Source organism: Lepidochelys olivacea (genome assembly GCF_965140295.1).
Source record: "Lepidochelys olivacea isolate rLepOli2 genome assembly, chromosome: 2".
Taxonomy (NCBI): Eukaryota; Metazoa; Chordata; order Testudines; family Cheloniidae; genus Lepidochelys; species Lepidochelys olivacea.
This window is the reverse complement of record NC_140412.1, coordinates 1909754-1934343: the sequence shown is the minus strand read 5'-3', so window position 1 is coordinate 1934343 and position 24590 is coordinate 1909754. Positions and strand designations below refer to the sequence as shown.

At 54.1% G+C, this 24590-nt stretch overlaps 1 protein-coding gene across 1 annotated transcript in view; it reads right to left on the bottom strand.

The window, feature by feature from the left end:
- Positions 1–1731: 1731 nt before the first annotated feature.
- The window catches only part of LOC311517265 (uncharacterized protein), a 38367-nt gene continuing 15508 nt past the window's right edge, over positions 1732–24590 (bottom strand). The window contains exons 6-15 of the mRNA XM_084621984.1: positions 24328–24465; positions 22134–22268; positions 21164–21307; positions 16995–17192; positions 15081–15202; positions 13014–13179; positions 11842–11916; positions 10548–10741; positions 6455–6516; positions 1732–2190 (exon numbers count right to left, since the gene is read on the bottom strand). Of these exons, the coding sequence (XP_084478110.1) occupies positions 1988–2190; positions 6455–6516; positions 10548–10741; positions 11842–11916; positions 13014–13179; positions 15081–15202; positions 16995–17192; positions 21164–21307; positions 22134–22268; positions 24328–24465 (1437 nt within the window). The 3' untranslated portion in view covers positions 1732–1987. The remainder of the gene's footprint in view (positions 2191–6454; positions 6517–10547; positions 10742–11841; positions 11917–13013; positions 13180–15080; positions 15203–16994; positions 17193–21163; positions 21308–22133; positions 22269–24327; positions 24466–24590) is intronic.

Genomic DNA, 24590 nt, shown 5'->3' with positions numbered 1-24590 from the left:
GGCTTTCCAGGCGCTGAAGGAGGCTCTGGTCAGTGGCCCAGTTCTGGCAAACCCTTACTTTGACAAGCCCTTTGTGGTGTTCACCGACGCCTCCGACACAGGACTGGGGGCTGTGTTAATGCAGGAGGATGAAAAGGGGGAGACACACTCCATTGTGTACCTGAGCAAGAAGTTGCTACCCTGGGAGCAACACTACGTGGCCATCGAGAAGGAGTGCCTGGCCATGGTGTGGGCCCTCTAGAAACTAGAGCCCTATCTCTTCGGGCGACACTTCACCGTCTACACCGACCACTCTCCCCTGACCTGGCTGCACCAGATGAAAGGAGCCAACGCCAAACTCCTGAGGTGGAGCCTGCTCCTGCAGGATTACGACATGGACGTGGTCCACGTGAAGGGAAGTGCCAACCTGATAGCAGATGCGCTGTCCCGGAGAGGGGGCCCTGAACTTCCCCAGGTCACTGGTCAGTGTGACCCCGCTCAGTTCAGTCTCGAAGGGGGGAGAGATGTGACGATGTGACGCAGCAGGGAGGGGGGAGTGTTGACCTGGGAATGTGCCCTGGGGATGGGAGACCTGAGAGCCTGTCACCTGAGCCGGGAGGGGGAGGTAACACCTCTGCCCAGGAATGTGAAGACAGGCTGAGAAGGGAGCCTGCGGGGGGGGGGGGGGGGGGGGGGGGGGGGTTAGTTTCAGTTTGGGGCTGGATGGTGGAATGCAGGGAACCCCAGGGCTGGGGTCTGAGCTCCCTGCCCCCCAGAAGGACTTGACTCAGGGGTCCTGGTTGTACCCACAAGCTCTGTTTTGGACTGTGTTCCTATTGTCCAATAAACCTTTCATTTTACTGGCTGGCTGAGAGTCTCAGTGAATCCCAGGAAGAGGGGTGCAGGGCCCGGACTCCCCCACACTCCGTGACAGGCTATTACTTTTTTCCCTGATCTTTTTGGCACATTTATTTAACTACTAACCATTTCTTACTTTGAACTGCCTGGAGAATTTGTGAAATCCAGATTTCAAAGCATGGCCAGAGCAGTCACGGGGGTAAATTTTCAAAGGGACAAAGGGCACTTACATGGCTCATGCCCCATTTTTTCCAAGTGGTACCCTCTAGAGTAGCTGCTGTGCCACTCCCCCGCTTCACCATTGCCCCCTCCCTGAAATTACCCCTGCTTCCCAGAGCAAACACTACCCCCGGAGACAAACCATGCAGACACTGCCCCCCCCCCCCCCACAACCCTCTCAGGGCAGATATTGTACCATTTCCCCTCTCCAGAACTGACGTTGTACTCGCGTGGACAAAGGCGATCATGGTTTCAAGAGGGGATAAGAGAACACTTCCTTCCAGGGATCTGATCCTGAGAAAAAATGCTCAGGCCAGCGCTGAAAGGCCATTCACCCCTTGCGTAGCTCCGTTGACTTCAGTGGAGTTTGAACATTGCTCAAGATCTAGCGCCTCAACAAGCCTCCTCTGTAACCTCCACTCGCCCACTGGCCAGGGCATGTTTTCATCCTCCCTCCTGTCTTCTTACGCATGAAGGTCCTGCCTCCCCTGCTCCCCGGGGTTCCCCTTCCTGCAGACGGGAGCAGGGATGGGAGCAGAGATTAATTTCCCACATATTTCCACAGTCCCTTTTGCTGATGGAACTGGGAGTTTGGAACAGAGCTTTATCCAATCAATGATTCTTCATCACATTTCAAGAAAAGGGAAGAGGAGACAGTAATGGAGTCTGAAGCTATTGACTAGAACAATCCTGATTCCACATTTATTATTTCCCCAGTGCGTTTTGTTTTGTGTGGCTTGCTCCATCCAGTTGTTGGTGTATAACTCTCAGCTGGGCCTCCCATCTTTACCATACATTTCGACTACAGTTTATTTAGTTTCCTTATAGCCAGACCTAGAAGAGCCCATTATCATTCTGCATTCAATGGCCTCTGCTCATTATCAAGTCTGGGAGTCAGGCCGATGCAGAGCCATCTTGGGTAGCCATGTCTTCAGGGATAGCTATCTGCAAGTGAGAACTTTGGGATGAAATATTTCTGGACTTTCTGATGCATGGAGATGAATGTATTTTGTGAAGCTGGCGTGTCAGAATCAGGTGGAAATGGGTTCAGGTTGATTCTTGGCACTGGCAATTTAATAGCATGTACAAATCCCGTCAACAAAGGGAGTGGAAAAATGCGCGGAAGGTAGAAACCTGGGTTTGAAGGGGAGAAACAAAAATATATTAAGAATAAAAAAGAAATGCCATAGTTCTGAATAGTGCTGTGTGACTGCTATTTCTTTCCATCATGTGTGTTCCTACCTATGGCCAAAATAGATGGCGGTGTGTTACCCAAATGTCGTATGTTCATATATACATATATGATGTATACCTAAGACTGCCAATTGTGCACCTAATGGAACTGCACTTTCACACAAGAGAACCCCTGTCCCCCAAAAATGACTGTCTAAAGTCATCCATGCCCTGTCGTCCAGTCCCAGCTTCTGGCAGTCGGAGGTTTAACGACACCCAGAGAATAGGGTTGTGTCTCTGATCATCTTGGCTAATAGCCATTGAGGCCCTATCTTCCATGTACTTATCTAATGATTTGCTGAACCCAGTTATACTTTCAGACTTCACAACCTCCCCTGCCAACGAGTTCCACAGATTGACTGTGCGTTGTGTGAAGAAATACTTCCTTTTGTTTGTTTTAAATCTGCTGCCTGTTAATTTCATTGGGTGACCCCTAGCTCTTGTGTTATGTGAAGGGTAAATAACCCTTCCTTCTTCACTTTTTCCACCCCAGTCATGTTTTTATAAACCTCTAGCGTATCCCCCCAAGTCGTCTCTTTTTCCAAGCTGAAAAGTCCCAGTCTTATTAATCTCTGCTCGTATGGAAGCTGTTCCACACCCCAAATCGTTTTTCTTGTTCTTTGCCATCCCTTTTCCAATTCACGTATACCTTTTTTGAGATGGGGAGACCAGAACTACACACAGTATTCAAGATGTGGGCGTACCAGGGACTGATATAGTGGCATTATGATATTTTCTTATTATCTCTCCTTTTCCTAATGGTTCCTACTATTCTCTTAGCTTTTTTGACTGCCACTGAACCTTAAACAGATTATTCAGAGAACTATCCACAATGAGTGGGAACAGCTAATTTAGACCCCATCATTGTATATGTATACTGAGGATTATCTGTTTTCCAATGTGCATTACTTTGCATTTATCACCATTGAATTTCATCTGCCATTTTGTTGCCCGGTCATTTATAAATCCACCCTGGCTCCTTCTGCCTCAGTTGGGCTTCCTTATTCAGTCAGGGGATTGCTTAGGTACCTGACTCCCCTCAGCTGTGGCCTGTTGGGTTAATTAGCCCCCTTCTCAATCTACATAAACCCCTTCAGGGCAAGTGCGGGGTGAACACCCCATCACTTCCTCAGATGAAGTGAGCTGTAGCTCACGAAAGCTTATGCTCTAATAAATTTGTTAGTCTCTAAGGTGCCACAAGCCCTCCTTTTCTTTTTATAGGACTGAGGGTAGATCATGAATAGGAGGCAGCATTGCTTTATAAATCCCCGGAATCACCGGCAATTACCATCAAACCGTTCCGGCAGTGGTATCAGGGAACAGGGCAGCACGAGCCCTGTCTGGAGTGCAGTGTTTTCTGCACACAACTGCGTGACTTGCTCTTGCAAGAGCTGGTTCTCCAAGGTCCATTGGATGACCCAGGCCTGCAGGGCTTAGCTGTCTGCCTGAAGATGGATGGCCCACTTGAACACATCCAGTGCTCCTGAAGGGTTAGCGAGGTCCATTCCACTGACCGGGCCCATTCCTGTAGCCTCAGTGGAATATGTAAACTGGGGTGTGGGTGGTCTGACCAAGTGGTCAGAGCAGGAGTCAGGAGTCAAGCCGGATCAGACCCCAGGAGGTCAGAGTCCAAGGCAAACGACAGGGCAAAACCGAGAGTCAGATGTATGGAGGCAGACAGGGTCAGGTTACCAGGACATCAGGCTCTGAGACAGGCCAAAGAGCAAACCAGGAGTCAGGTGTCAGGAGATCAGTAGCAGGCAGGAGGAGCAGGTATCTCAGGGGAAACAGCCATAAGCAGGGAGAACCCAGTTGCACAGACTTCCTGTTCCTGTGCTTGAGTTAAAGAGAAGCTGGGGACCAGTCAAGACCCGCAGTGTCCAACCAATCAGATCTCTGGACTGGAGTACTCTGTCAGAGTTCACTGCTATTCCAGAAGCAGTTAGCAGGTCACTTGGGTGGCAGGCGGAAGTGCCTAGCCACAGGGGACCAGGGCTCATGATCCACAGTCCCTGATACCATCTTGAGTAATTTTGTATCATCTGCAAATTTTCCCACCTCACAGTTCACCCCCTTCTTCAGATCATTTATGAATATGTTGAACAGAACAGGTCCCAGTACAGACCCCTGGGGGACGCCACTATTTAGCTCTCTCCACTGTGAAAACTGACCTTTTATTCCTACCCTTTATTTCCTATATTTTAATCAGTTACTGATCCACGAGAATATCTTCCCTCTCGTCCCATGACAGCTTACTCTGGGTAAGAATCTTTGACCTTATCAAAGGCTTTCTGAAAGTCCAAGTACACTACATCGACAGGATCCCCCTTGTCCACGTGCTTGTTGATTCTCTCAGAGAATTCTAGTAGATTGGTGAGGCAGGATTTCCCTTTACAGAAGCCATGTGGACTCTTCTCCAACATTCATGTTCATCTACGTGTCTGATCATTCTGTTCTTTACTATAGTTTCAACCCATGTGCCTGGTACTGAAGTCAAGGCTCACCAGCTTGGAATTGCCGGAATCACCTCTGGAGCCTTTTTAAAAATTGGGTGTCATATTAACTACCTTCCAGTCATCTGGTACAGAAGCGGATTGAAATGAGAGGTTACAGACCACAGTTAGTAGTCCTGCAATTTCACATTTGAGTTCCTCCAGAACTCTTGGGTGAATCCCATCTGGTCCTGGTGATTTATTACAGTTTAATTTATCAATTTGCTCCAAAACCTCCTCTACTGACACCTCAATCTGGATCAGTTAGTCAGAACTGTCATCTAAAAGAATGGCTTGGATGTGGGAACCTCCCTCAGATCCTCTGCAGTGAAGACTAATGCAAAGCATTCATTTAGCTTGTCTACAATGGCCTTGTCTTCCTTGAGTGCTCCTTTAGCACCTTGATCATCCAGTGGCCCCACTGGTTGTTTGGCAGCTTCCTGCTTCTGATGTACTAAAAAAAATTGCAGTTAGATTTTGAGTCTTTTGCTAGCTGCTCTTCAAATTCTTTTTTGGCCTGCCTAAGTAGACTTTACACTTGTCTTGCCGGAGTTTATGCTCCTTTCTCTCTTTCTCAGTAGGATATGACTTTCAATTGTTAAAGGATGTCTTTTTGCCTCTAACCACCTATTTTACTCTGTTGCTGAGCCACAGTGGCATTTTTTTGGTCCTCTGACTGTTTTTTATATTTGGAGTATACGTTTAGTTTGAACCTCTATTCTCGTGTTCTTAAATAGTTAAGAGGTCAGATATGAAGCAATTTGTTTTGTGAAAACTTTTTTTTCAACATGTTCTTTGTATTAAGGTTCTACATAGTTACGAAGCCACCCATCCAAAGACACAACCACAGGAGCAACCGTTTAACTGGTTCTTCCCTGCCCCCCCCCCCAAACAAACTCAGCATAAAACAATTCAGAAGGGTAAGTAACACTGTTCCTAACCATGAGTTATAACACACTGATGCCCTAACACACTCAGAAAGAGTGAAATTCACTGCGTGGCAGAGGGGCTGAAAGAAGGACCATTGGAGAGCTGTGCTGGTCACCTATTCCTCCCCACCTCCTGCCCTCCCTGGGCTGGGCTGCACTGAGGGAACAGGGAGAAGCAGACTCCAGTGGGCAGGAGGAGGAGCTGAATGGGAAACTTTTGTTCATTGCCTGCAGCCCTGCTAGCAAGTGACATTCCAGCTGGCCTGAGAGAGTGTGTGACACCAGCCGCAGATGTGACTCCCGCTCCAGCTGTGGGTCACTTGGGCAGCGGGGAACTGTCAACATCTGGTTTGTTTGTTTATTCACATGTTCTTTAAAAAAAATCTAACTTATCCAGCTGTGACCCAGCGAGTCTACGTAAGTAACACTTGTTGAATTGTTACTATCGCTGGAACCCTTTTATCTCCCCTTCCACACCCATGGGTTGGCTGGTTTGTTGCATTGTCATGTCTGGTCTTAACCTGCATTGTGAGCTCGTTGGGGAAAGAGTTGTGTCCCTCTAGGTGTACTTCCCCCAGTACAACAAGGCCCTGATCTTGATTAAGGCTACAATACTAAATACAGAGCCCTGCACCTGACTGGTGAAAAGTTTTTCAGGTCACTATTAACATAGGAGAGAGACAGGCTACAAGGAGGGGAGAGGCAGAGAAAATCAGGGAGAAGGTGGTGAGAGCCACTACTTACGCTGGGATGGTCTCCTTCGCGCCATAGTGTTGGTCTCTCCTAGCCGCAAGATGGCCTGGCTCCTGGCACAGAAACAGTCGTTATTCTCTGCACTCTGCAGTGCTGGAAACTCTTTTTCTTAGACATGGAGGTGGGTGTGAAGGGAAACCCACGAGTGCCGGCCTGCTCCTGGCTGGCAGTATGACATCCCGCCCCGTAAAGCTGCTAGGTGTGATTTCTCACGGCAGTTTTACCAAACGGCGTGCAATATGGGGGTGGCCAAAGTGCAACCCATAGAATCCTATGGTGTAATGTGAACCACTGTTATCCTATTAATGACGTGTGCACTGTAGTGACCACAGGCCCCAGCACATAATGCTCCAACCTTGCCTCTTGGATACAGATGCAGCATTGCATGCTGGGACCAGTAGGCGTCATCGATCACACCTTTTGAATTAAAGATCAGGGTGGCTACAACCTGCTCCATTTTATGCTCACAAGGCATGGTCCTTAGTGGCAAATGAAGGGGGATGCAATGGAGGATGGTGTGGCCCAGAATAAAGGATAAGGTGAAGGCCTGCCTGGGAACATAGGAATTGGCAGGCTGGATCAGACCCAAGGCCCACCTGATATTTCAGTATCCTCCCTCCGACAGTGGCCAGCACTGGATGTTTCAGAGGAAGGTATAAGAATCCCGCAGAAGCGGACGTGGGATAATCTGCCCCCCCATTCGGTCTTGTCCTGGTCTCTGATAGCTAGAGCAGGGCTCAGCAACCTGAGGCATGCGTGCCAAAGGCGGCATGCAAGCCACTTTTTAGTGGCACTCTGCTGCCAGCCGGGGTCCCAGCTGCTGTCCTCACTCAGCCCGCTGCCGGCCTGCGTGAATGGAACTCTGGGCCAGCAGCGGGCTGAGCGGGGCCGGCAGCCGGGACCCCGGCTGGCAGGGGTCGGCGGACGAAACCCCACACTGGCAGTGGGCTGAGCTGCTCAGCCCGCTGCTGGTCTGAGGTTCCGTCTGCCGCCCGCACTGCTGGCCTGGGGTTCTGGCCGCCGGCCCCTGCCAGCCGGGGTCCCAGCCGCTGGTACCGCTCTGCCCGCTGCCAGTCTGGGGTTCCGTCAGGGGGCCCCTGTAAATGTAAAATTTATTACTGGCAGGCGAAACCTGAAATTAATGAAGACTTGGCACGCCACTTCTCAAAGGTTGCCGACTCCTAAGCTAGAGATTGACTTAAGCCCTGAAGCAGGAAGTCTAATGCCCACTCCAGAATTTGTTATCGTTAATCAAAACAACTCTGGCCATTATCTTTGAAAACTCATGGCGAACCGGGGAAGTCCCGGATGACTGGAAAAAGGCTAATGTAGTGCCAATCTTTAAAAAAGGGAAGAAGGAGGATCCTGGGAACTACAGGCCAGTCAGCCTCACCTCAGTCCCTGGAAAAATCATGGAGCAGGTCCTCAAAGAATCAATCCTGAAGCACTTGCATGAGAGGAAAGTGATCAGGAACAGTCAGCATGGATTCACCAAGGGAAAGTCATGCCTGACTAATCTAATCGCCTTTTATGATGAGATTACTGGTTCTGTGGATGAAGGGAAAGCAGTGGATGTATTGTTTCTTGACTTTAGCAAAGCTTTTGACACGGTCTCCCACAGTATTCTTGTCAGCAAGTTAAGGAAGTATGGGCTGGATGAATGCACTATAAGGTGGGTAGAAAGCTGGCTAGATTGTCGGGCTCAACGGGTAGTGATCAATGGCTCTATGTCTAGTTGGCAGCCGGTATCAAGTGGAGTGCCCCAAGGGTCGGTCCTGGGGCCGGTTTTGTTCAATATCTTCATAAATGATCTGGAGGATGGTGTGGATTGCACTCAGCAAATTTGCGGATGATACTAAACTGAAAGGAGTGGTAGATACGCTGGAGGGGAGGGATAGGATACAGAAGGACCTAGACAAATTGGAGGATTGGGCCAAAAGAAATCTGATGAGGTTCAATAAGGATAAGTGCAGGGTCCTGCACTTAGGACGGAAGAACCCAATGCACAGCTACAGACTAGGGACCGAATGGCTAGGCAGCAGTTCTGCGGAAAAGGACCTAGGGGTGACAGTGGACGAGAAGCTGGATATGAGTCAGCAGTGTGCCCTTGTTGCCAAGAAGGCCAATGGCATTTTGGGATGTATAAGTAGGGGCATAGCGAGCAGATCGAGGGACGTGATCGTTCCCCTCTATTCGACATTGGTGAGGCCTCATCTGGAGTACTGTGTCCAGTTTTGGGCCCCACACTTCAAGAAGGATGTGGATAAATTGGAGAGAGTCCAGCGAAGGGCAACAAAAATGATTAGGGGACTGGAACACATGAGTTATGAGGAGAGGCTGAGGGAGCTGGGATTGTTTAGCCTGCAGAAGAGAAGAATGAGGGGGGATTTGATAGCTGCTTTCAACTACCTGAAAGGGGGTTCCAAAGAGGATGGCTCTAGACTGTTCTCAATGGTAGCAGATGACAGAATGAGGAGTAATGGTCTCAAGTTGCAGTGGGGGAGGTTTAGATTGGATATTAGGAAAAACTTTTTCACTAAGAGGGTGGTGAAACACTGGAATGCGTTACCTAGGGAGGTGGTAGAATCTCGTTCCTTAGAGGTTTTTAAGGTCAGGCTTGACAAAGCCCTGGCTGGGATGATTTAACTGGGAATTGGTCCTGCTTCGAGCAGGGGGTTGGACTAGATGACCTTCTGGCGTCCCTTCCAACCCTGAAATTCTATGATTCTATGCCATATAGATGTCCAATCCCTTTTTTAATCCTGGCCTCAATGACTTCCTGTAGCAGGGAGATCCACAGGCTGTTCACACATGGGGTGTGAATAAGTATTTCCTTTCCTCGGTTTTGAATGTCCCACCTTTTCATTTCACTGCATGCTCACTTGTTTTTGTGATCCGAGACAAGGAGAACTTTGATCCCGTGGCACAACGGGACAAAGTTTAGAGAAACAATTTCTTGCTACTGTGAGTGATTGTTTCATGGAAAAGCTAGAACATGCGAGAGGAGATATTCTTCACTTGGACCTAAGATACACACAGGAGCTCATTCAAGAAGTGACAGCAGCTGAGTCGCTAAGAAACAGGGATGAGATAGCATTAGGCTCACCATCCCAGAGCCAGGTAGCGTACCAAGAAGAGCTGGCCCCACAGGGAAGTTGAGCTGGTTAAATTCCCCTTGTCATGTGCCTGCTTAGAGCTGATGGGATGGGGCTCATAGGAGAACAGCACAACGTGAACAAAAATAAAATGAAACAATCTAATATTGCTTTAAAATCAGTTTAATCTAACCTAAGTTCACATCTACCCTGCAATAACACCAGCTGCCTTGGGCTCGGGCTGCAGGGCTCGGGCTGGGCTCTGGGCTGCCACAAGGGGGCAGGGTCCTAGAGCCCACGTCTCCCCTGCGATTTCATAGCCCCGCAAGCGGCATGCACCCGAGTCAGCTGACACAGGCCAGCTGTGGATGTTTTGCTGCATTGTAGATGTAGCTTAAGGCTTCAAACACTATTTGACACTAATAATTAGACAGTTATCGCACTGCATCCCTGCAGGGTACAGTGAAGGTTGTTTGGGTGCCTTAATATCTTAACAAGTTTAGACTTCTTTTAAATTTAACCCTAGGGCTGAATGGGGTGTGGCTCCAACTCCTGGCACATTTTCTGAAGCCAGGCTCTGTTTTATTGCTCTGTAACACACCCAGCATTGTTCTGGGCACGATAGAAGTAAGAATAAGAGCAGTACAAAGCAACCAGACTCCACCTCCTCCCAGCACCCTAAAGAGCATGCTACAATCCTTGGCACCATGTGACTTACTTTGCCTACAGGGTTCATAAGAACAAATTGCTGCAGTCCTTTGCAATGACCACACAAAGCCCTGTGAGCAAAGCCACTGTGACCACGCAGCCTGCACTGGCCTCCTAAGTTCACATACCTCCTCCTGTTGCATAGGGTGACCAGATGTCCCGTTTTATAGAGACAGTCCCTTTTTGGGGGGACTTTTTCTTATATAGGCGCCTATTACCTCCCACCCCATGTCCTGGTTTTCCACAGTTACTATCTGGTCACCTCCTGTTGCATAACTTACCTCCCAATGAAAGGCAAGGCCATCACTGTGTTCTTGGTTTCCTGTGCTCCAGCAGATTTTGGCTGTTTCAGATTCTCCAAATCCCTCTTCATTTGCACTTTACAGAAATGGTTTATTGCATCTATTGGCCCCAGTGACAGCTCTGAGCTGCCAGCAGATGGAAAAACCTTGCTCCTCCCTGCAGCTGTCTTAGCCTGCAAAAGGAGTGACAGACGCCGATTAACAACAGCAAGGGCTGCCTGCCTCGTGCAGGAGCTGCCGCGGGCATGACAGTGCTTCAAAATGACATGCTGCACGTGGGAGACGGACAGGCACCCGAGCCTCTGCCCGGTGCATTCGGCACTGCAGTGGTTACACCCGGTATAAAGGGCTGTTTCTGTTATACAGGAGAAAGATCCTTTGAAAGTGACAGGAAAATCCATCCTGCAGAAGCCTCGCCACACGAATAGACTGCACCCTCACCATGGTATCCGAGCCCGCAGGACACTTCCTCCCTGACGGCCAGGGCACTAGCTCTGGACGTTGCTTTGTGGGTCTGCTCACCCGTCCAGCAACTGGGGCGGTGGGGTCACGGCTCCTCTCTTCTGCGGGAGCCGCCTGTGCTGGCTCTGCCCAGGAGCTGTAACTACATCACTGCAGGCGGGGCAGGTGCAAGGATGTTTTGCACCCGAGGCGAAACTTCCACCTCCCACCCCCACCCCGCCCTGAGGCCCCCCGCCCGCGGCAGCTCCCCGCTGCCCCCTCGGGGGCCGTGTGGCTACTCCCCCCGTCCCCTCGGCCCGGGGAGCCATGCGGCAACTCCCCGCCCCAGCTCACCTCTGCTCCGCCTCCTCCCCGAGCACACCGCTGCTTCTCCCGCCTTCCAGGCCTGCGGCGCCCATCAGCTGGGAGGGAGAGAAGCAGAGCAGGGCGGCGCGCTCAGAGGAGGAGGCAGAGCAAAGGTGAGTTGGGGCCGGGAGCGGTTCCCCTGCGCACAGCCCCCACACCCCTATTACTTGCTGCAGGCGGCCCTCCCCTTGCCCTCCTGCCCCAGCTCACCTCCGCTCCACCGCCGCCCCGGAGCGCACTCTTGGCCACCCCCAACCACTTGGCACCCTAGGTGACTGCCTAGTTCGCCTGCTGGTTGCGCCAGCCCTGATTACAGGGCCAAGGCTGCAGATACTTGGGGAGAGGAGGAAGCAGCTGGAGCAGAGAGCTGGTGGCCTCGTCCTGGCATTGAGGCGTATGGTCTGGGAGACCCTGGGCCATGCAACAGGAGCTTGGCTTGAAGACGCCTCCACGGCACTGGCCTCACCTCTGGGCTGCTGTCAGAGAAGCGCCTTTTCCCCACCCGGGCCTGCAACGGCTCCAGCATGCTGCTCCTGTGATCCTGGAGCAAACAGACGTAACCAGTCAAACCTGAACCTCCCCATTCCCACCAACCCCCAAACTCGCAGAATCTCTTCATATAACCTGGGACTGGTTTGCTTTGATCCCACAACCTGCGGGCAGGCAGCGGTGGAGAAAACACCGGAGCAGGCAGGAGGAGGCCAGGATCAGGAAGGAAGCAGCTGGGAGAGCCTGAAGCAGAAACTTTCCAGCCCCTTTCTGCTTTGCTGCCTGACACGTTATTACCGTGATGAGCATTCGTATCACACCAGCAACGTGCTGGGCTGCAGCCCGAGGCCCGAAGGGAAGGGCCCTGCTGCAGAAGCTCCCGAGCTGGACAGAGCATCCAAATGGAGCGGGGGTGGGGAGTCTGAGGTGGCAGCAGGACTCAGCTGGGCACATTTCTATAATAAGATTTTCAGCCTCCAGGTGAGGACCCTCGTCTGAGGAGGGACTAAGGAGGGCAGCCTGTGAGCACAGCCGCTTTGGGAGGGTGAGCCAGGCCTCCAAGCTCTGCAGATTCCCCTTTCTCTGAACTAGCCCCCCTCTCTCTAGGGGTTGGTCTACACTTAAAACCTGCACTGGCCTAGCCATGTCAGTCGGGGTGTGAAAAACCCACACCCTGGAGAGACGTCACAATGCCAACCTAACCCCAGCGTAGACAGCACGAGGTCGGCCGAGGAATTCTCCCCTTGGCCTAGCTACACCTCTCGGGCAGGTGAATTAACTCCGACAATAAGGGCCCCTCCCCTCAGCCACTGCAGCATTTCAAGTGTAGACAAGGCTTAGCCTGCTCCCTCGCTCCCCAGGAGCGCCTTCCCCAGCCCCGGCCTGCTGGTCTTTACACATGCATAATTGCTAGAGGGAAGAGACGACGACCCCACTGGGGTCCCTGCCTGGCCGCTGCTTTGAGCCCCCTGCACTAGTGCTCACAGCCCCTGGGGGGCCGGGCAGTGGTTACTTGCTTCCCACTGGCAGGAACAGACCCTCCCATGCTGAAGAGCCAAACTCCCAGTGTGCTGTCATTCCAGGCAGCCCAGGCCCAGCCCTTGGCGGGAGGGGTGGAAGGGGGGATTGGGAGGGAGGGAGGGACAGCACCTGGAAATCCTGCATCGCTCCTTCAAGCCACTGTGCGCAGATTCTCCTCAGCGCTGCCTTGGTGACAGGCTTCTCCCTGGAAAGGTCCCAAGAGTCCATCTCCTGGTAGAAATAGCGATGTGGATCCTCCAGGCCCAGCTCTATGAAAAGAGCCTTAATGGACTGCCTGAGAGCACGGGGGAAACCAGCGTTGGGAAGACATTTGTCCCTCCCCTTGGAAGCTGATGCTAGCTCAGCGAGCTCCCCAGTGTGTCCCCTGGAGGCCAGGCGAGCTGGCTTGCAGTGCGAGCCTCTGGCAGCATCAGACTGACGCCCTGTGACCATGTGAGGCAGCAGGGAGGGGGCAGTGTTGACCTGGGAATGTGCCCTGGGGATGGGAGACCTGAGAGCCTGTCACCTGAGCCAGGAGGGGGAGGGGGAGGTGACACCTCTGCCCAGGAATGTGACCAGAGGCTGCAGGAGGGAGCCTGCTGAGGGGGGTTTAGTTTCAGTTTTGTGCTGGGTGGAGGAACACAGGGAACCCCAGGGCTGGGGTCTAAGCTCCCTGCTCCCCCAGAAGGACGTGATTAAGGGGTCCTGGTTGTACCCACAAGCTCTGTTTTGGACTGTGTTCCTGTCGTCCAATAAACCTTCCGTTTTACTGGCTGGCTGAGAGTCTCAGTGAATCCGTGGAAGAGGGGGGCAGGGCCTGGACTCCCCCACACTCCGTGACAGGCCCCCAGGGACAGACGAGCTGCAAGCGGCTTGTGCTGTGTGTACGCCCCAGCTGACAGGCCCGGGACGGGGGGGGGCCTTTCCTCCCTTTAGATGAGGGGGTTGGAAGTGGTTCTCTGTTGCCTTGAGCAGTGATGGCTGGTGGGCCCAGCTCCCGCAGCAACCGCCTGCTCTGTGCCCCACGCCCTGCCGCAGGGGGTTGAGTTTAGCCCCGAGCCACACTATGTATTATGGGACGTCTCAGATCACACCTTGGCATGTAACATGGCAGCGTGCTAAATTCAAACACACGGGCAGTGTAGGGCAGCGGGGGCCAGCCTCACGCCCTGCCTGCATCCCCACTTCCTTCCTGCACCGCCTGCCCCCATTCCCCAGTGGTGGGCTCCTCCTGACAGATGGAAATGTGAACCAAAGTGCTCTTGGACCCCAGGCCAGCCAGAACTCAGATCCTCAGACCAAGGGGATGTGGGCTTAAATCTGTCACTGCGTGTCAGGGGGTCTCCAAGTCCCTCTCTCACTACACGCTGGCCAGAGCCTGAACCCTCAGCCCCAAGCATCCCGGCACGTTGCAACGTGCCCAGCCGTTTGCAGGCTCTCCTTCGCTCTGGGGCTGGCTGGCTTCCCCTAAGGACGGGGGCTAACACAGAAGTGAAGGGCCCCTAGGCCCCCCACCACAGACGCTGAGTTCCCAGGCACGGACTCTTCTCCTTTCGACAGGGTCCAATGGGCATCTCCTACGTGCGAGCACGTCCAGGAGCACCTGCACGCCCGTGACCCTCCCCGCCAGATCAGTGATAGCGAGAGGGAGACGCAGGATTCGATGCAGGGGCGCAGACAGCCAGGGCTGCACAGGACCCTCTCGCCAAGGGTGGGGAGACTGTGCAGAGAGGAAGCAGAGGGGAAAGAGGTGACCTGGGCCTGCCCTCATTCTGTCCTGGAGGGGCGCAGAGTTAGCCACAACTGGAATATGTTCATGACAGGTGCTACCATGTTGAGCAGCACTGGCTACTCCTCAGCTTTGGTCTTGGCTGTGCTCCCTGCCCGCTCGCTGGATCGAGTGCCGCACCCCCGGGATCTCCGACAGAGCCCTTTGATTGGGGGAACAGTCACGGGAGGGGTTTGGCTAGTACTGACCGGGGATAGCCTATGAGTGCAGCACAGCCCTGGTGCAGGGCACTTTACCCAGACTTCCCTCATCTAGAGCAACCAGTGTCCCCCAGCAATGGAGCCCAAAGCTCACCCTTGTCATGGAGGCCAGGAGTCTGAGGTCACTGACGGAGTGCGTGGCTCCGTGCCCCCAGCCCACCCTTCACACTGCATGCTGGTCATCCCTGCATGCAGCCAGCCCCTCACCTGCTGGAGATGGGACTGTGCAGGAAGTATGCCATAAGCTCCAGCAGCAGCTCCTTACTGTCTCTGCAGAAGGCCATGAGGGCATTCAGGGAGGTCAGGACAAACTTTTTCTGCATCTTTTCCTGTGAAGAGAGAAGACAGAGCATTAGCCTGCCCCAGTCCCAGCGAGGAAGAAGCTTCCCCCATGGGATGCCCGGAGGCTCAGGCTGGGACTAGCAACCGAAGAACGAGAAAAACCTATTCACGTGGTAGCATGCTGGCTGATGGCGAAGTGGCAGCCAGATATGGTACGGAGCACAGGAGTTCAGGAGGCCCCTAGGGCAGGGGCATGTGGGGGGAATTCTCCTTCTTCCCTTTGAAGACCTTTGAGTCAGGGCTGCTGAGACCCTCCCTCTCTCAGAGGCCTGTAGCAGAGAGCCAGGAAGCAGCAGGCGGCTGGACTGTCATGCCCTGTCCATGACCCAGCGCAGACAGAAGGCACTAGGTAAATAGACACAGCCATGCACTGCAAATGCTAACGAGCACACAGCTACACTCCATCCCGAACCGGCACAGGCCGCCCCTCAGCAGGCTGATACAAGATCCCACTTGCGCTTGGTGCACGCGCACAAGCACATCAAATACCAGTTTGTATGAGGAGGGGTCCACGTTCCCCCGTGGGTCCATCGGGACACATTCCTCACTTCCTCTCCTAACGCACTGCGCACCATTGCCGTGCACCGAGGACCTTACCCCATCACAGTCTGCCATTGCCTTCAGTGAAGGCTGGATCTGATCCTGACCATGGCGCCTGCTACGTCCGGGGGCTGCACACCGGGGGTGGGGGGGTCGTGCCTGAAGTTTGTGAAGTGCTTTGAGATCCTTTGGTGAGACAGGCGATATTATCCCCATGCGTGCACCAAGCACAAACACCTGGTGCAGAGCTCCACGCACATACCTTGCACCACACGTACCAGGGCGTGTGCCCAGCACAAGGGCACAAGACACTGCCATGCATGGCCTCTGGTCAGCCATACCCATGAGCAAAGGGAACAGTTCCTGGTTTGATGTCAGCACCCTGCCTCGTTCCTTCCTCAGGGCTGGGTGGGAACAATACTAACTAGCCTGTCACCACCGCTTGTTGTGGCCTTTCTACGGGTCTCGGCTTCTCCTAACTGACCCTTCACCACTTTGTTCTCAATCTGATCAATTCATTGAGCTCCACCTCAGACTGAGACTCTCAGCCCCTCAATTCTAGGACTTGCAGCTTCCTTGGGTCTCCTGGTTGGTTTCCTGGAGGCAATCTGGTGTGTTACCCCCTTGCTGTCTCAGGCCTTTCTGCCTCTCGCCCCGTCTCTGGCCTCTCCCCTTTGTAGCAGGTCTGGTTTTCTCTGTTGGTGGCAGAGGTGGGTGCCTGTCTCCATGACTGGTGGCTCTGGCAGCTGCGTGGGTTGTGATCAGACTGCTGGGCTGGAGGCAGGAGAGATGCTCTCCTCCCCTCTGACTGTGCTCCAGATGAGCCCCGTTACACAGCCACTCCTTTTAGTTCTGCTTCCAGCTCCCTGGAGATCATTGTGGGTGGCCAGGAAACTACAGGTTCTCCAGAGCTAGCAACCAATCCCCATCAGTTCTGAGGGCTCCAAGCTATACCCAGAGTAGGGTGACCAGACAGCAAGTGTGAAAAATCAGGACAGGGGGTGGGGGGTAATAGGTGCCTATAGAAGATAAAGCCCCAAATATCGAGACTGTCCCTATAAAATTGGGACATCTGGGCACCCTAACCCAGAGGGAGCCGTTTCAGACCATCCTGGGGAGCGGGTGGGGAAGGATTACCACTGCCCTTTCCCACCCAAGTGCTGCAGAGCACTGGTGTGCAGGGGTGCAGTTAGCACGGCCCTGGGGCATGCTAACCCTTCTGAACCCCGGGATCCTTACCTGTAGTTTGGGCGGGTCACTCTTGTTCAGGATGAGCAGCAGGGCCTTGCAGACCTCACGGCCGTTCTCCACCCCGACCTGCTCATGCAGCGTTAGGATGGCCTGGACTATGTAAGTCTTTGCACTGTAATCCACGGAGAGCAGCGCCTCCAGGAGCTGGCGCACAAATCCGCTCATGCTCAGTCCCTGCAGGGAATCCTGGCAAGGGGCAAAGGGGACACTCTGAGACACTCCTTTCCCCTTTCCTCCTTTCTATGTGTGGGGAGAAAATGAGCCTGCTCAGAGCCGCCTCCCCCTGGGGCTCTGGGGGGGGTCACACCCCCAATCCCACGCCAGCTGCCCGACTTTCTGCCATGGCAAGGCACGCGCAGGTGCAGCTTTGCAGGGTTTTGGTAGGAGTATGAGGCGCAAGTGGTGTTCTCGCCCATCCTCCCCGTGGAAGGAAAAGGCCGGGGCAGGGACCGTCGAATGGTGGAAGTCAACGAATGGCTACGCAGGCGGTGTCGGAGAGAAGCCTTTGGATTCTTTGACCATGGGATGGTGTTACATGAAGGAGGAGTGCTGGGCAGAGACGGGCTCCACCTAACGAAGAGAGGGAAGAGCATCTTTGTGAGCAGGCTGGCTAACCTAGTGAGGAGGGCTTTAAACTAGGTTCACTGGGGGAAGGAGACCAAAGCCCTGAGGTAAGTGGGAAAGCGGGATACCGGGAGGAAGCACAGGCAGGAGCATGTGACAGGGGAGGGCTCCTACCTCAAACTGAGAATGAGGGGCGAACAGCAGGTTATCTCAAGTGCCTATATACAAATGCACAAAGTCTGGGAAACAAGCAGGGTGAACTGGAGGTCCTAGTAATGTCAAGGAATTATGATGTGATTGGAATAACAGAGACATGGTGGGATAACTCACACGACTGGAGTACTGTCATGGATGGGTATAAACTGTTCAGGAAGGACAGGCAGGGCAGAAAAGGTGGGGGAGTAGCACTGTATGTAAGGGAGCAGTATGACTGCTCAGAGCTCCGGTACGAAACTGCAGAAAAACCTGAGTGTCTCTGGATTAAGTTTAGAAGTGTGAGCAACAAGAGTGATGTAGTGGTGGGAGTCTGCTATAGACCACTGGACCAGGGAGATGAGGTGGATGAGGCTTTCTTCCGGCAACTCGCAGAAGCTACTGGATTGCACGCCCTGGTTCTCATGGGCGACTTTAATCATCCTGATATCTGCTGGGAGAGCAATACAGCGGTGCACAGACAATCCAGGAAGTTTTTGGAAAATGTAGGGGACAATTTCCTGGTGCAAGTGCTGGAGGAGCCAACTAGGAGGGGAGCTTTTCTTGACCTGCTGCTCACAAACCGGGAAGAATTAGTAGGGGAAGCAAAAGTGGATGGGAACCTGGGAGGCAGTGACCATGAGTTGGTCGAGTTCAGGATCCTGACACAGGGAAGAAAGGTAAGCAGCAGAATACGGACCCTGGACTTCAGAAAAGCAGACTTCGACTCCCTCAGGGAACTGATGGGTAGGATCCCCTGCGGGGATAACATGAAGGGGAAAGGAGTCCAGGAGAGCTGGCTGTATTTCAAGGAATCCCTATTGAGGTTACAGGGACAAACCATCCCGATGTGTCGAAAGAATAGTAAATATGGCAGGAGACCAGCTTGGCTTAACGGTAAAATACTTGCGGATCTTAAACATAAAAAAAGAAGCTTACAAGAAGTGGAAGATTGGACAGATGACCAGGGAAGAGTATAAAAATATTGCTCGGGCATGTAGGAATGAAATCAGGAAGGCCAAATCACACCTGGAGGTGCAGCTAGCAAGAGATGTTAAGAGTAACAAGAAGGGTTTCTTCAGGTATGTTGGCAACAAGAAGAAAGCCAAGGAAAGTGTGGGCCCCTTACTGAATGAGGGAGGCAACCTAGTGACAGAGGATGTGGAAAAAGCTAATGTACTCAATGCTTTCTTCGCCTCTGTCTTCATGAACAAGGTCAGCTCTCGGACTGCTGCCTGGGCAACACAGCATTGGGAGTAGGTGGCCAGCCCTCTGTGGAGAAAGAGGTGGTTAGGGACTATTTAGAAAAGCTGGACGTGCACAAGTCCATGGGGCTGGATGCATTGCATCCAAGAATGCTAAAGGAATTGGCGGCTGTGATTGCAGAGCCATTGGCCATTATCTCTGAAAACTCGTGGCGAACGGGGGAAGTCCCGGATGACTGGAAAAAGGCTAATGTAGTGCCAATCTTTAAAAAAGGGAAGAAGGAGGATCCTGGGAACTACAGGCCAGTCAGCCTCACCTCAGTCCCCGGAAAAATCATGGAGCAGGTCCTCAAGGAATCTATCCTGAAGCTCTTACACGAGAGGAAAGTGATCAGGAACAGTCAGCATGGATTCACCAAGGGAAGGTCATGCCTGACTAATCTAATCGCCTTCTATGATGAGATTAATGGCTCTGTGGATGAAGGGAAAGCAGTGGATGTATTGTTTCTTGACTTCAGCAAAGCTTTCGACACGGTCTCCCACAGTATTCTTGTCAGCAAGTTAAAGAAGTATGGGCTGGATGAATGCACTATAAGGTAGGTAGAAAGTTGGCTAGATTGTCGGGCTCAACGGGTAGTGATCAATGGCTCCACGTCTAGTTGGCAGCCGGTATCAAGTGGAGTGCCCCAAGGGTTGGTCCTGGAGCCGGTTTTGTTCAATATCTTCATAAATGATCTGGAGGATGGTGTGGATTGCACTCTCAGCAGATTTGCGGATGATACTAAGCTAGGAGGAGTGTTAGATACGGTGGCAGGTAGGGATAGGATACAGAGGGACCTAGACAAATTGGAGGATTGAGCCAAAAGAAATCTGATGAGGTTCAACAAGGATAAGTGCAGGGTCCTGCACTTAGGATGGAAGAATCCCATGCACCGCTACAGACTAGGGACCGAATGGCTCGGCAGCAGTTCTGCTGAAAAGGACCTAGGGGTGACAGTGGACGAGAAGCTGGATAGGAGTCAGCAGTGTGCCCTTGTTGCCAAGAAGGCCAATGGCATTTTGGGATGTATAAGTAGGGGCATAGGCAGCAGATCGAGGGACATGATCGTTCCCCTCTATTCGACATTGGTGAGGCCTCATCTGGAGTACTGTGTCCAGTTTTGGGCCCCACACTTCAAGAAGGATGTGGAAAAATTGGAGAGAGTCCCGCGAAGGGCAACAAAAATGATTAGGGGACTGGAACAGATGACTTATGAGGAGAGGCTGAGGGAACTGGGGATGTTTAGTCTGCGGAAGAGAAGAATGAGGGGGGATTTGATAGCTGCTTTCAACTACCTGAGAGGTGGTTCCGAAGAGGATAGTTCTAGACTATTCTCAGTGGTAGAAGATGACAGGACAAGGAGTAATGGTCTCAAGTTGCAGTGGCGGAGGTTTAGGTTGGATATTAGGAAAAACTTTTTCACTAGGAGGGTGGTGAAACACTGGAATGCGTTACCTAGGGAGGTGGTAGAATCTCCTTCCTTAGAAGATTTTAAGGTCAGGCTTGACAAAGCCCTGGCTGGGATGATTTCATTGGGGATTGGTCCTGCTTTGAGCAGAGGGTTGGACTAGATGATCTCCTGAGGTCCCTTCCAACCCTGATATTCTATGATTCTATGATCCTATGAAACGAGGCAGTGAAATTCATCAAGCCACAGAAATTAAAGTTTACTAAGCTAACCTCTGCGGTCTCCCGGGGAAAAGCGAAATGGCCTTTCAGCCTCTCGCAAGAGGCGGGAGAACGCGAAGCAGTAGCCAGTGCTGTGTGTGCACAGAGAGCCCTCCCCATGCTGTGCTGGCATGGGCCCTTCTTGCCTGCTGCCAGGGCTGAAGAGTCAGAACTCCTGGCGCCGGGGTTAACGCCAGTCCATCGATGGACAGCTTCTAAAGCACACATCATAACAATACCTGGCACTCTGCTAGCTCTGTAGCCTCCCAGTGCCGGGCCACTGTTAACTGGCTAAACCTCAGAGCCCCGTGAAATAGCTCCGTCTATTACCCACTCTGTTGGGGCACTGGCTTGCGCTCAGTCCCACGGCAAGCCTGTGCCACAGACGGGGTTAACCCTCGGGCGCTCCTAGCTCCCAGTCCTGTACTTTGCTCACTCGGCCACACTGCTGTGTTTGGCCAGTGACACAGACCGAGGCAGCGTCTCACCATTGAGCTGAGGACGGGGTAGATCTGCCTGAACCATTCTGTGTCCTCGAACTGGAGGATGAAGGATGGTATCTCGCCTCTGGAGGCAGAGGCCTGGGGCTGCTCAAACTCATCCGGCTGCGTCAGGAAAAAACTCGTCACACTCTGAAACAAAAGCAAAGGTGAGCCAGGAGAGCCAGCTCAGAGCCACGCAGGCCAGCCCAGAGCTAGCCCGGAGCCACGCAGGCCAGCCCGGCGCCATGCAGGCCAGCCCAAAGGTAGCCCAGAGCCACACAGGCCAGCCAGAGACTGCCCAGAGCCACGCAGGCCAGCCCAGAGACTGCCCAGAGCCATGCAGGCCAGCCCAGAGACTGCCCAGAGCCATGCAGGCCAGCTTGCTAGAGGTGACGAGAGCCTGGGGCAGCATAAAGAGGCCCTTTACAGGCCTCGGTCATGGAGTGTGGGGGAGTCCAGGCCCTGCATCCCTCTTCCTGGGATTCGCTGTGACTCTCAGCCAGCCAGTAAAACGGAAGGTTTATTGAACAATAGGAACACAGTCTCAAGCAGAGCTTCTGGGTACAACCAGGACCCCTCAGTCAAGTCCTTCTGGGGAAGCAGGGAGCTTAGACCCCAGCCCTGGGGTTCCCTGCGTTCCTCCACCCAGCCCCAAACTGAAACTAACCCCCCCCCAGCAGGCTCCCTCCTGCAGCCTCTGGTCACATTCCCCTCCCCGTCCTGGCTCAGGTGACAGGCTCTCAGGTCTCCCATTGAAACTCCCCTGCCACATTCCCAGGTCAACGCTCCCCCCTCCCCCTGCGACACATCCTCTCTTCTCCCTGAACACGTGTCCTTCACCAGCTATCCCGGGGGTGGCAAAGGGTGCATGCTCAGGGCACCTGGTTTTCAAGAGGAAACATCCCAGCTCAGTAAAAACCAGCTTGGGATCAATCTGGGCACAGAGGGGCCAGCTGGCAGATCCCAGACAAGTTACCTCCTTCCACTTGGGGACGGGCAGGGAAACGGATATCTTCTCTAGAATCGCCGTTGTCCTGGCCGCCTCGTCCTCTTCCTCCTCGGCGCCCTGCCGCTCCTTGCCGCGCTCAGGGCCTGCCCTCTCCACCTGACCCTAGCGAGGAGGAGGAGGAGCTGCCCCTTTCTGCCTGCTGCTGCACCCACATCCCCCTGGGCTCTGAGAGTCAAGAGGTGGGATCTCCCAGTGTCTGAATGCCGGGGAGGGCAGCCGGCTGCGAGTGCCACGGGGTGGGGCGTAGGGTGACACCCGCGCTCCCTGGCTTACCCCAGGGTATAATGCTGGCCCGGGGAGGGCAGCCGGCTGTGAGTGCCATGGGGTAGGGTGTAGGGTGACACCCGTGCTCCCTGGCTTACCCCAGGGTATAATGCTGGCCCGGGGAGGGCAGCCGGCTGTGAGTGCCACGGGTAGGGCGTAGGCTGACACCCGCGCTCCCTGGCTTACCCCAGGGTATAATGCTGGCCCGGGGAGGGCAACCGGCTGTGAGTGCCACAGGGTGGGGCATAGGGTGACACCCATGCTCCCTGGCTTACCCCAGGGTATAATGCTGGCCCGGGGAGGGCAACCGGCTGTGAGTGCCACAGGGTGGGGCATAGGGCGACACCCGCGCTCCCTGGCTTACCCCAGGGTATAATGCTGGCCCGGGGAGGGCAGCCGGCTGTGAGTGCCACGGGTAGGGCGTAGGCTGACACCCGTGCTCCCTGGCTTACCCCAGGGTATAATGCTGGCCCGGGTAGGGCGTAGGCTGACACCCGCGCTCCCTGGCTTACCCCAGGGTATAATGCTGGCCCGGGGAGGGCAACCGGCTGTGAGTGCCACAGGGTGGGGCATAGGGTGACACCCGTGCTCCCTGGCTTACCCCAGGGTATAATGCTGGCCCGGGGAGGGCGTAGGCTGACACCCGCGCTCCCTGGCTTACCCCAGGGTATAATGCTGGCCCGGGGAGGGCAACCGGCTGTGAGTGCCACAGGGTGGGGCATAGGGTGACACCCGTGCTCCCTGGCTTACCCCAGGGTATAATGCTGGCCCGGGGAGGGCAGCCGGCTGTGAGTGCCACGGGGTAGGGCGTAGGGTGACACCCGCGCTCCCTGGCTTACCCCAGGGTATAATGCTGGCCCGGGGAGGGCAGCCGGCTGTGAGTGCCACGGGGTAGGGCGTAGGGTGACACCCGTGCTCCCTGGCTTACCCCAGGGTATAATGCTGGCCCAGGGAGGGCAGCTGGCTGTGAGCTGACACAAGACTTGTGGGAAGAGGTGAGAGGTTTTTCGCAGGAGTGAGTGGGTGAAATTCTGTGGCCTGCGTTGTGCAGGTCAGACTAGATGATCATAATGGTCTCTTCTGACCTTAGTATCTATGAATCTATGAATCTAAGAGCCGTGGGAACGGTGTCATTGCAGGAACTCACTGCTCTGCTCTCGTGACTCCGACCTTCGGACAAAAACGAGGCCCTGGGGCTCCCGCCGTAAGCCCAGCCCATGGCCAGGCCAGTCTGGGGCCTTGCTCTGCTCAAGGAGGCTGCCCTGATTCCAAGCCCTGGGGTGGGATGACGGAGCAGTGGGACAGGAGTGTGGAGACCAGCACTGACCACAGCGACTCTCCAGGAGCGAGGCTGGGCTCCTGCCTGATTCCTCTGCCCTGGTCCTTGCAGAGACTCCTCCAGGCTCCTCCTCAGTCACCTCACGCCTCTGGCTGCAGCTCAGCTCCTTCCACTGACAGGGAGGCCGGGAGATACTCTCACTCGGCAAGGGGGTAGGTTTTATGCTGTGTGTATTGAGCAGGTCTCCTGGCTCAGCCTGCAACCCCCATGCCTGCAACATCTGCCTGCCCCGCAGCTGGGAGAGGGCAGCACCACTGGCCTGCCTGCAGTGGGGCCCAGGCCACTGCCCCAGCACCCAGCGGGCCTGCCTGCGGGAGGAGCAGACCAAGAGGCAGGGAGCAGTCTCCCTGCTGGAGCCTGCAGATCACTGCACTGCAGCGCAGGGAATCCCCAGGAGATTCAGGGAGAGCAGGACACACAACGGGGGCTCCAGACCGGAGCCCAGGGGAGAGGCTCCCCTGAGAAACAGCGAGGAGCGGCAGAGCGCTGGGGAGAGGTGTCAGGAGATCTCTGCCTATGGATAGCGTTTTCTCTCTTGGACCATCCGCACCCCTCTACCTGTTGCACTTCCAGCCACGTGGCCTGCAGCGATTCCCTCGAAGACTCTATGTCATCCTGGCTCCGGAACTGCTGCATCACCACCGAATTGGGCAGGAAGCCGGATGACAGCCTGCGGACCTGCAGATGGGACAACTCCTGAGAAACAGAAACAAAACATATCAGAGAGCAGCTCGCGCTCCAGGGGCACGGCAAACCACAGCCACACGGCTGGGCCACAGCCACCACCCACGGGGGTTCCGGGCCAGGCCACGCAGCTGGGC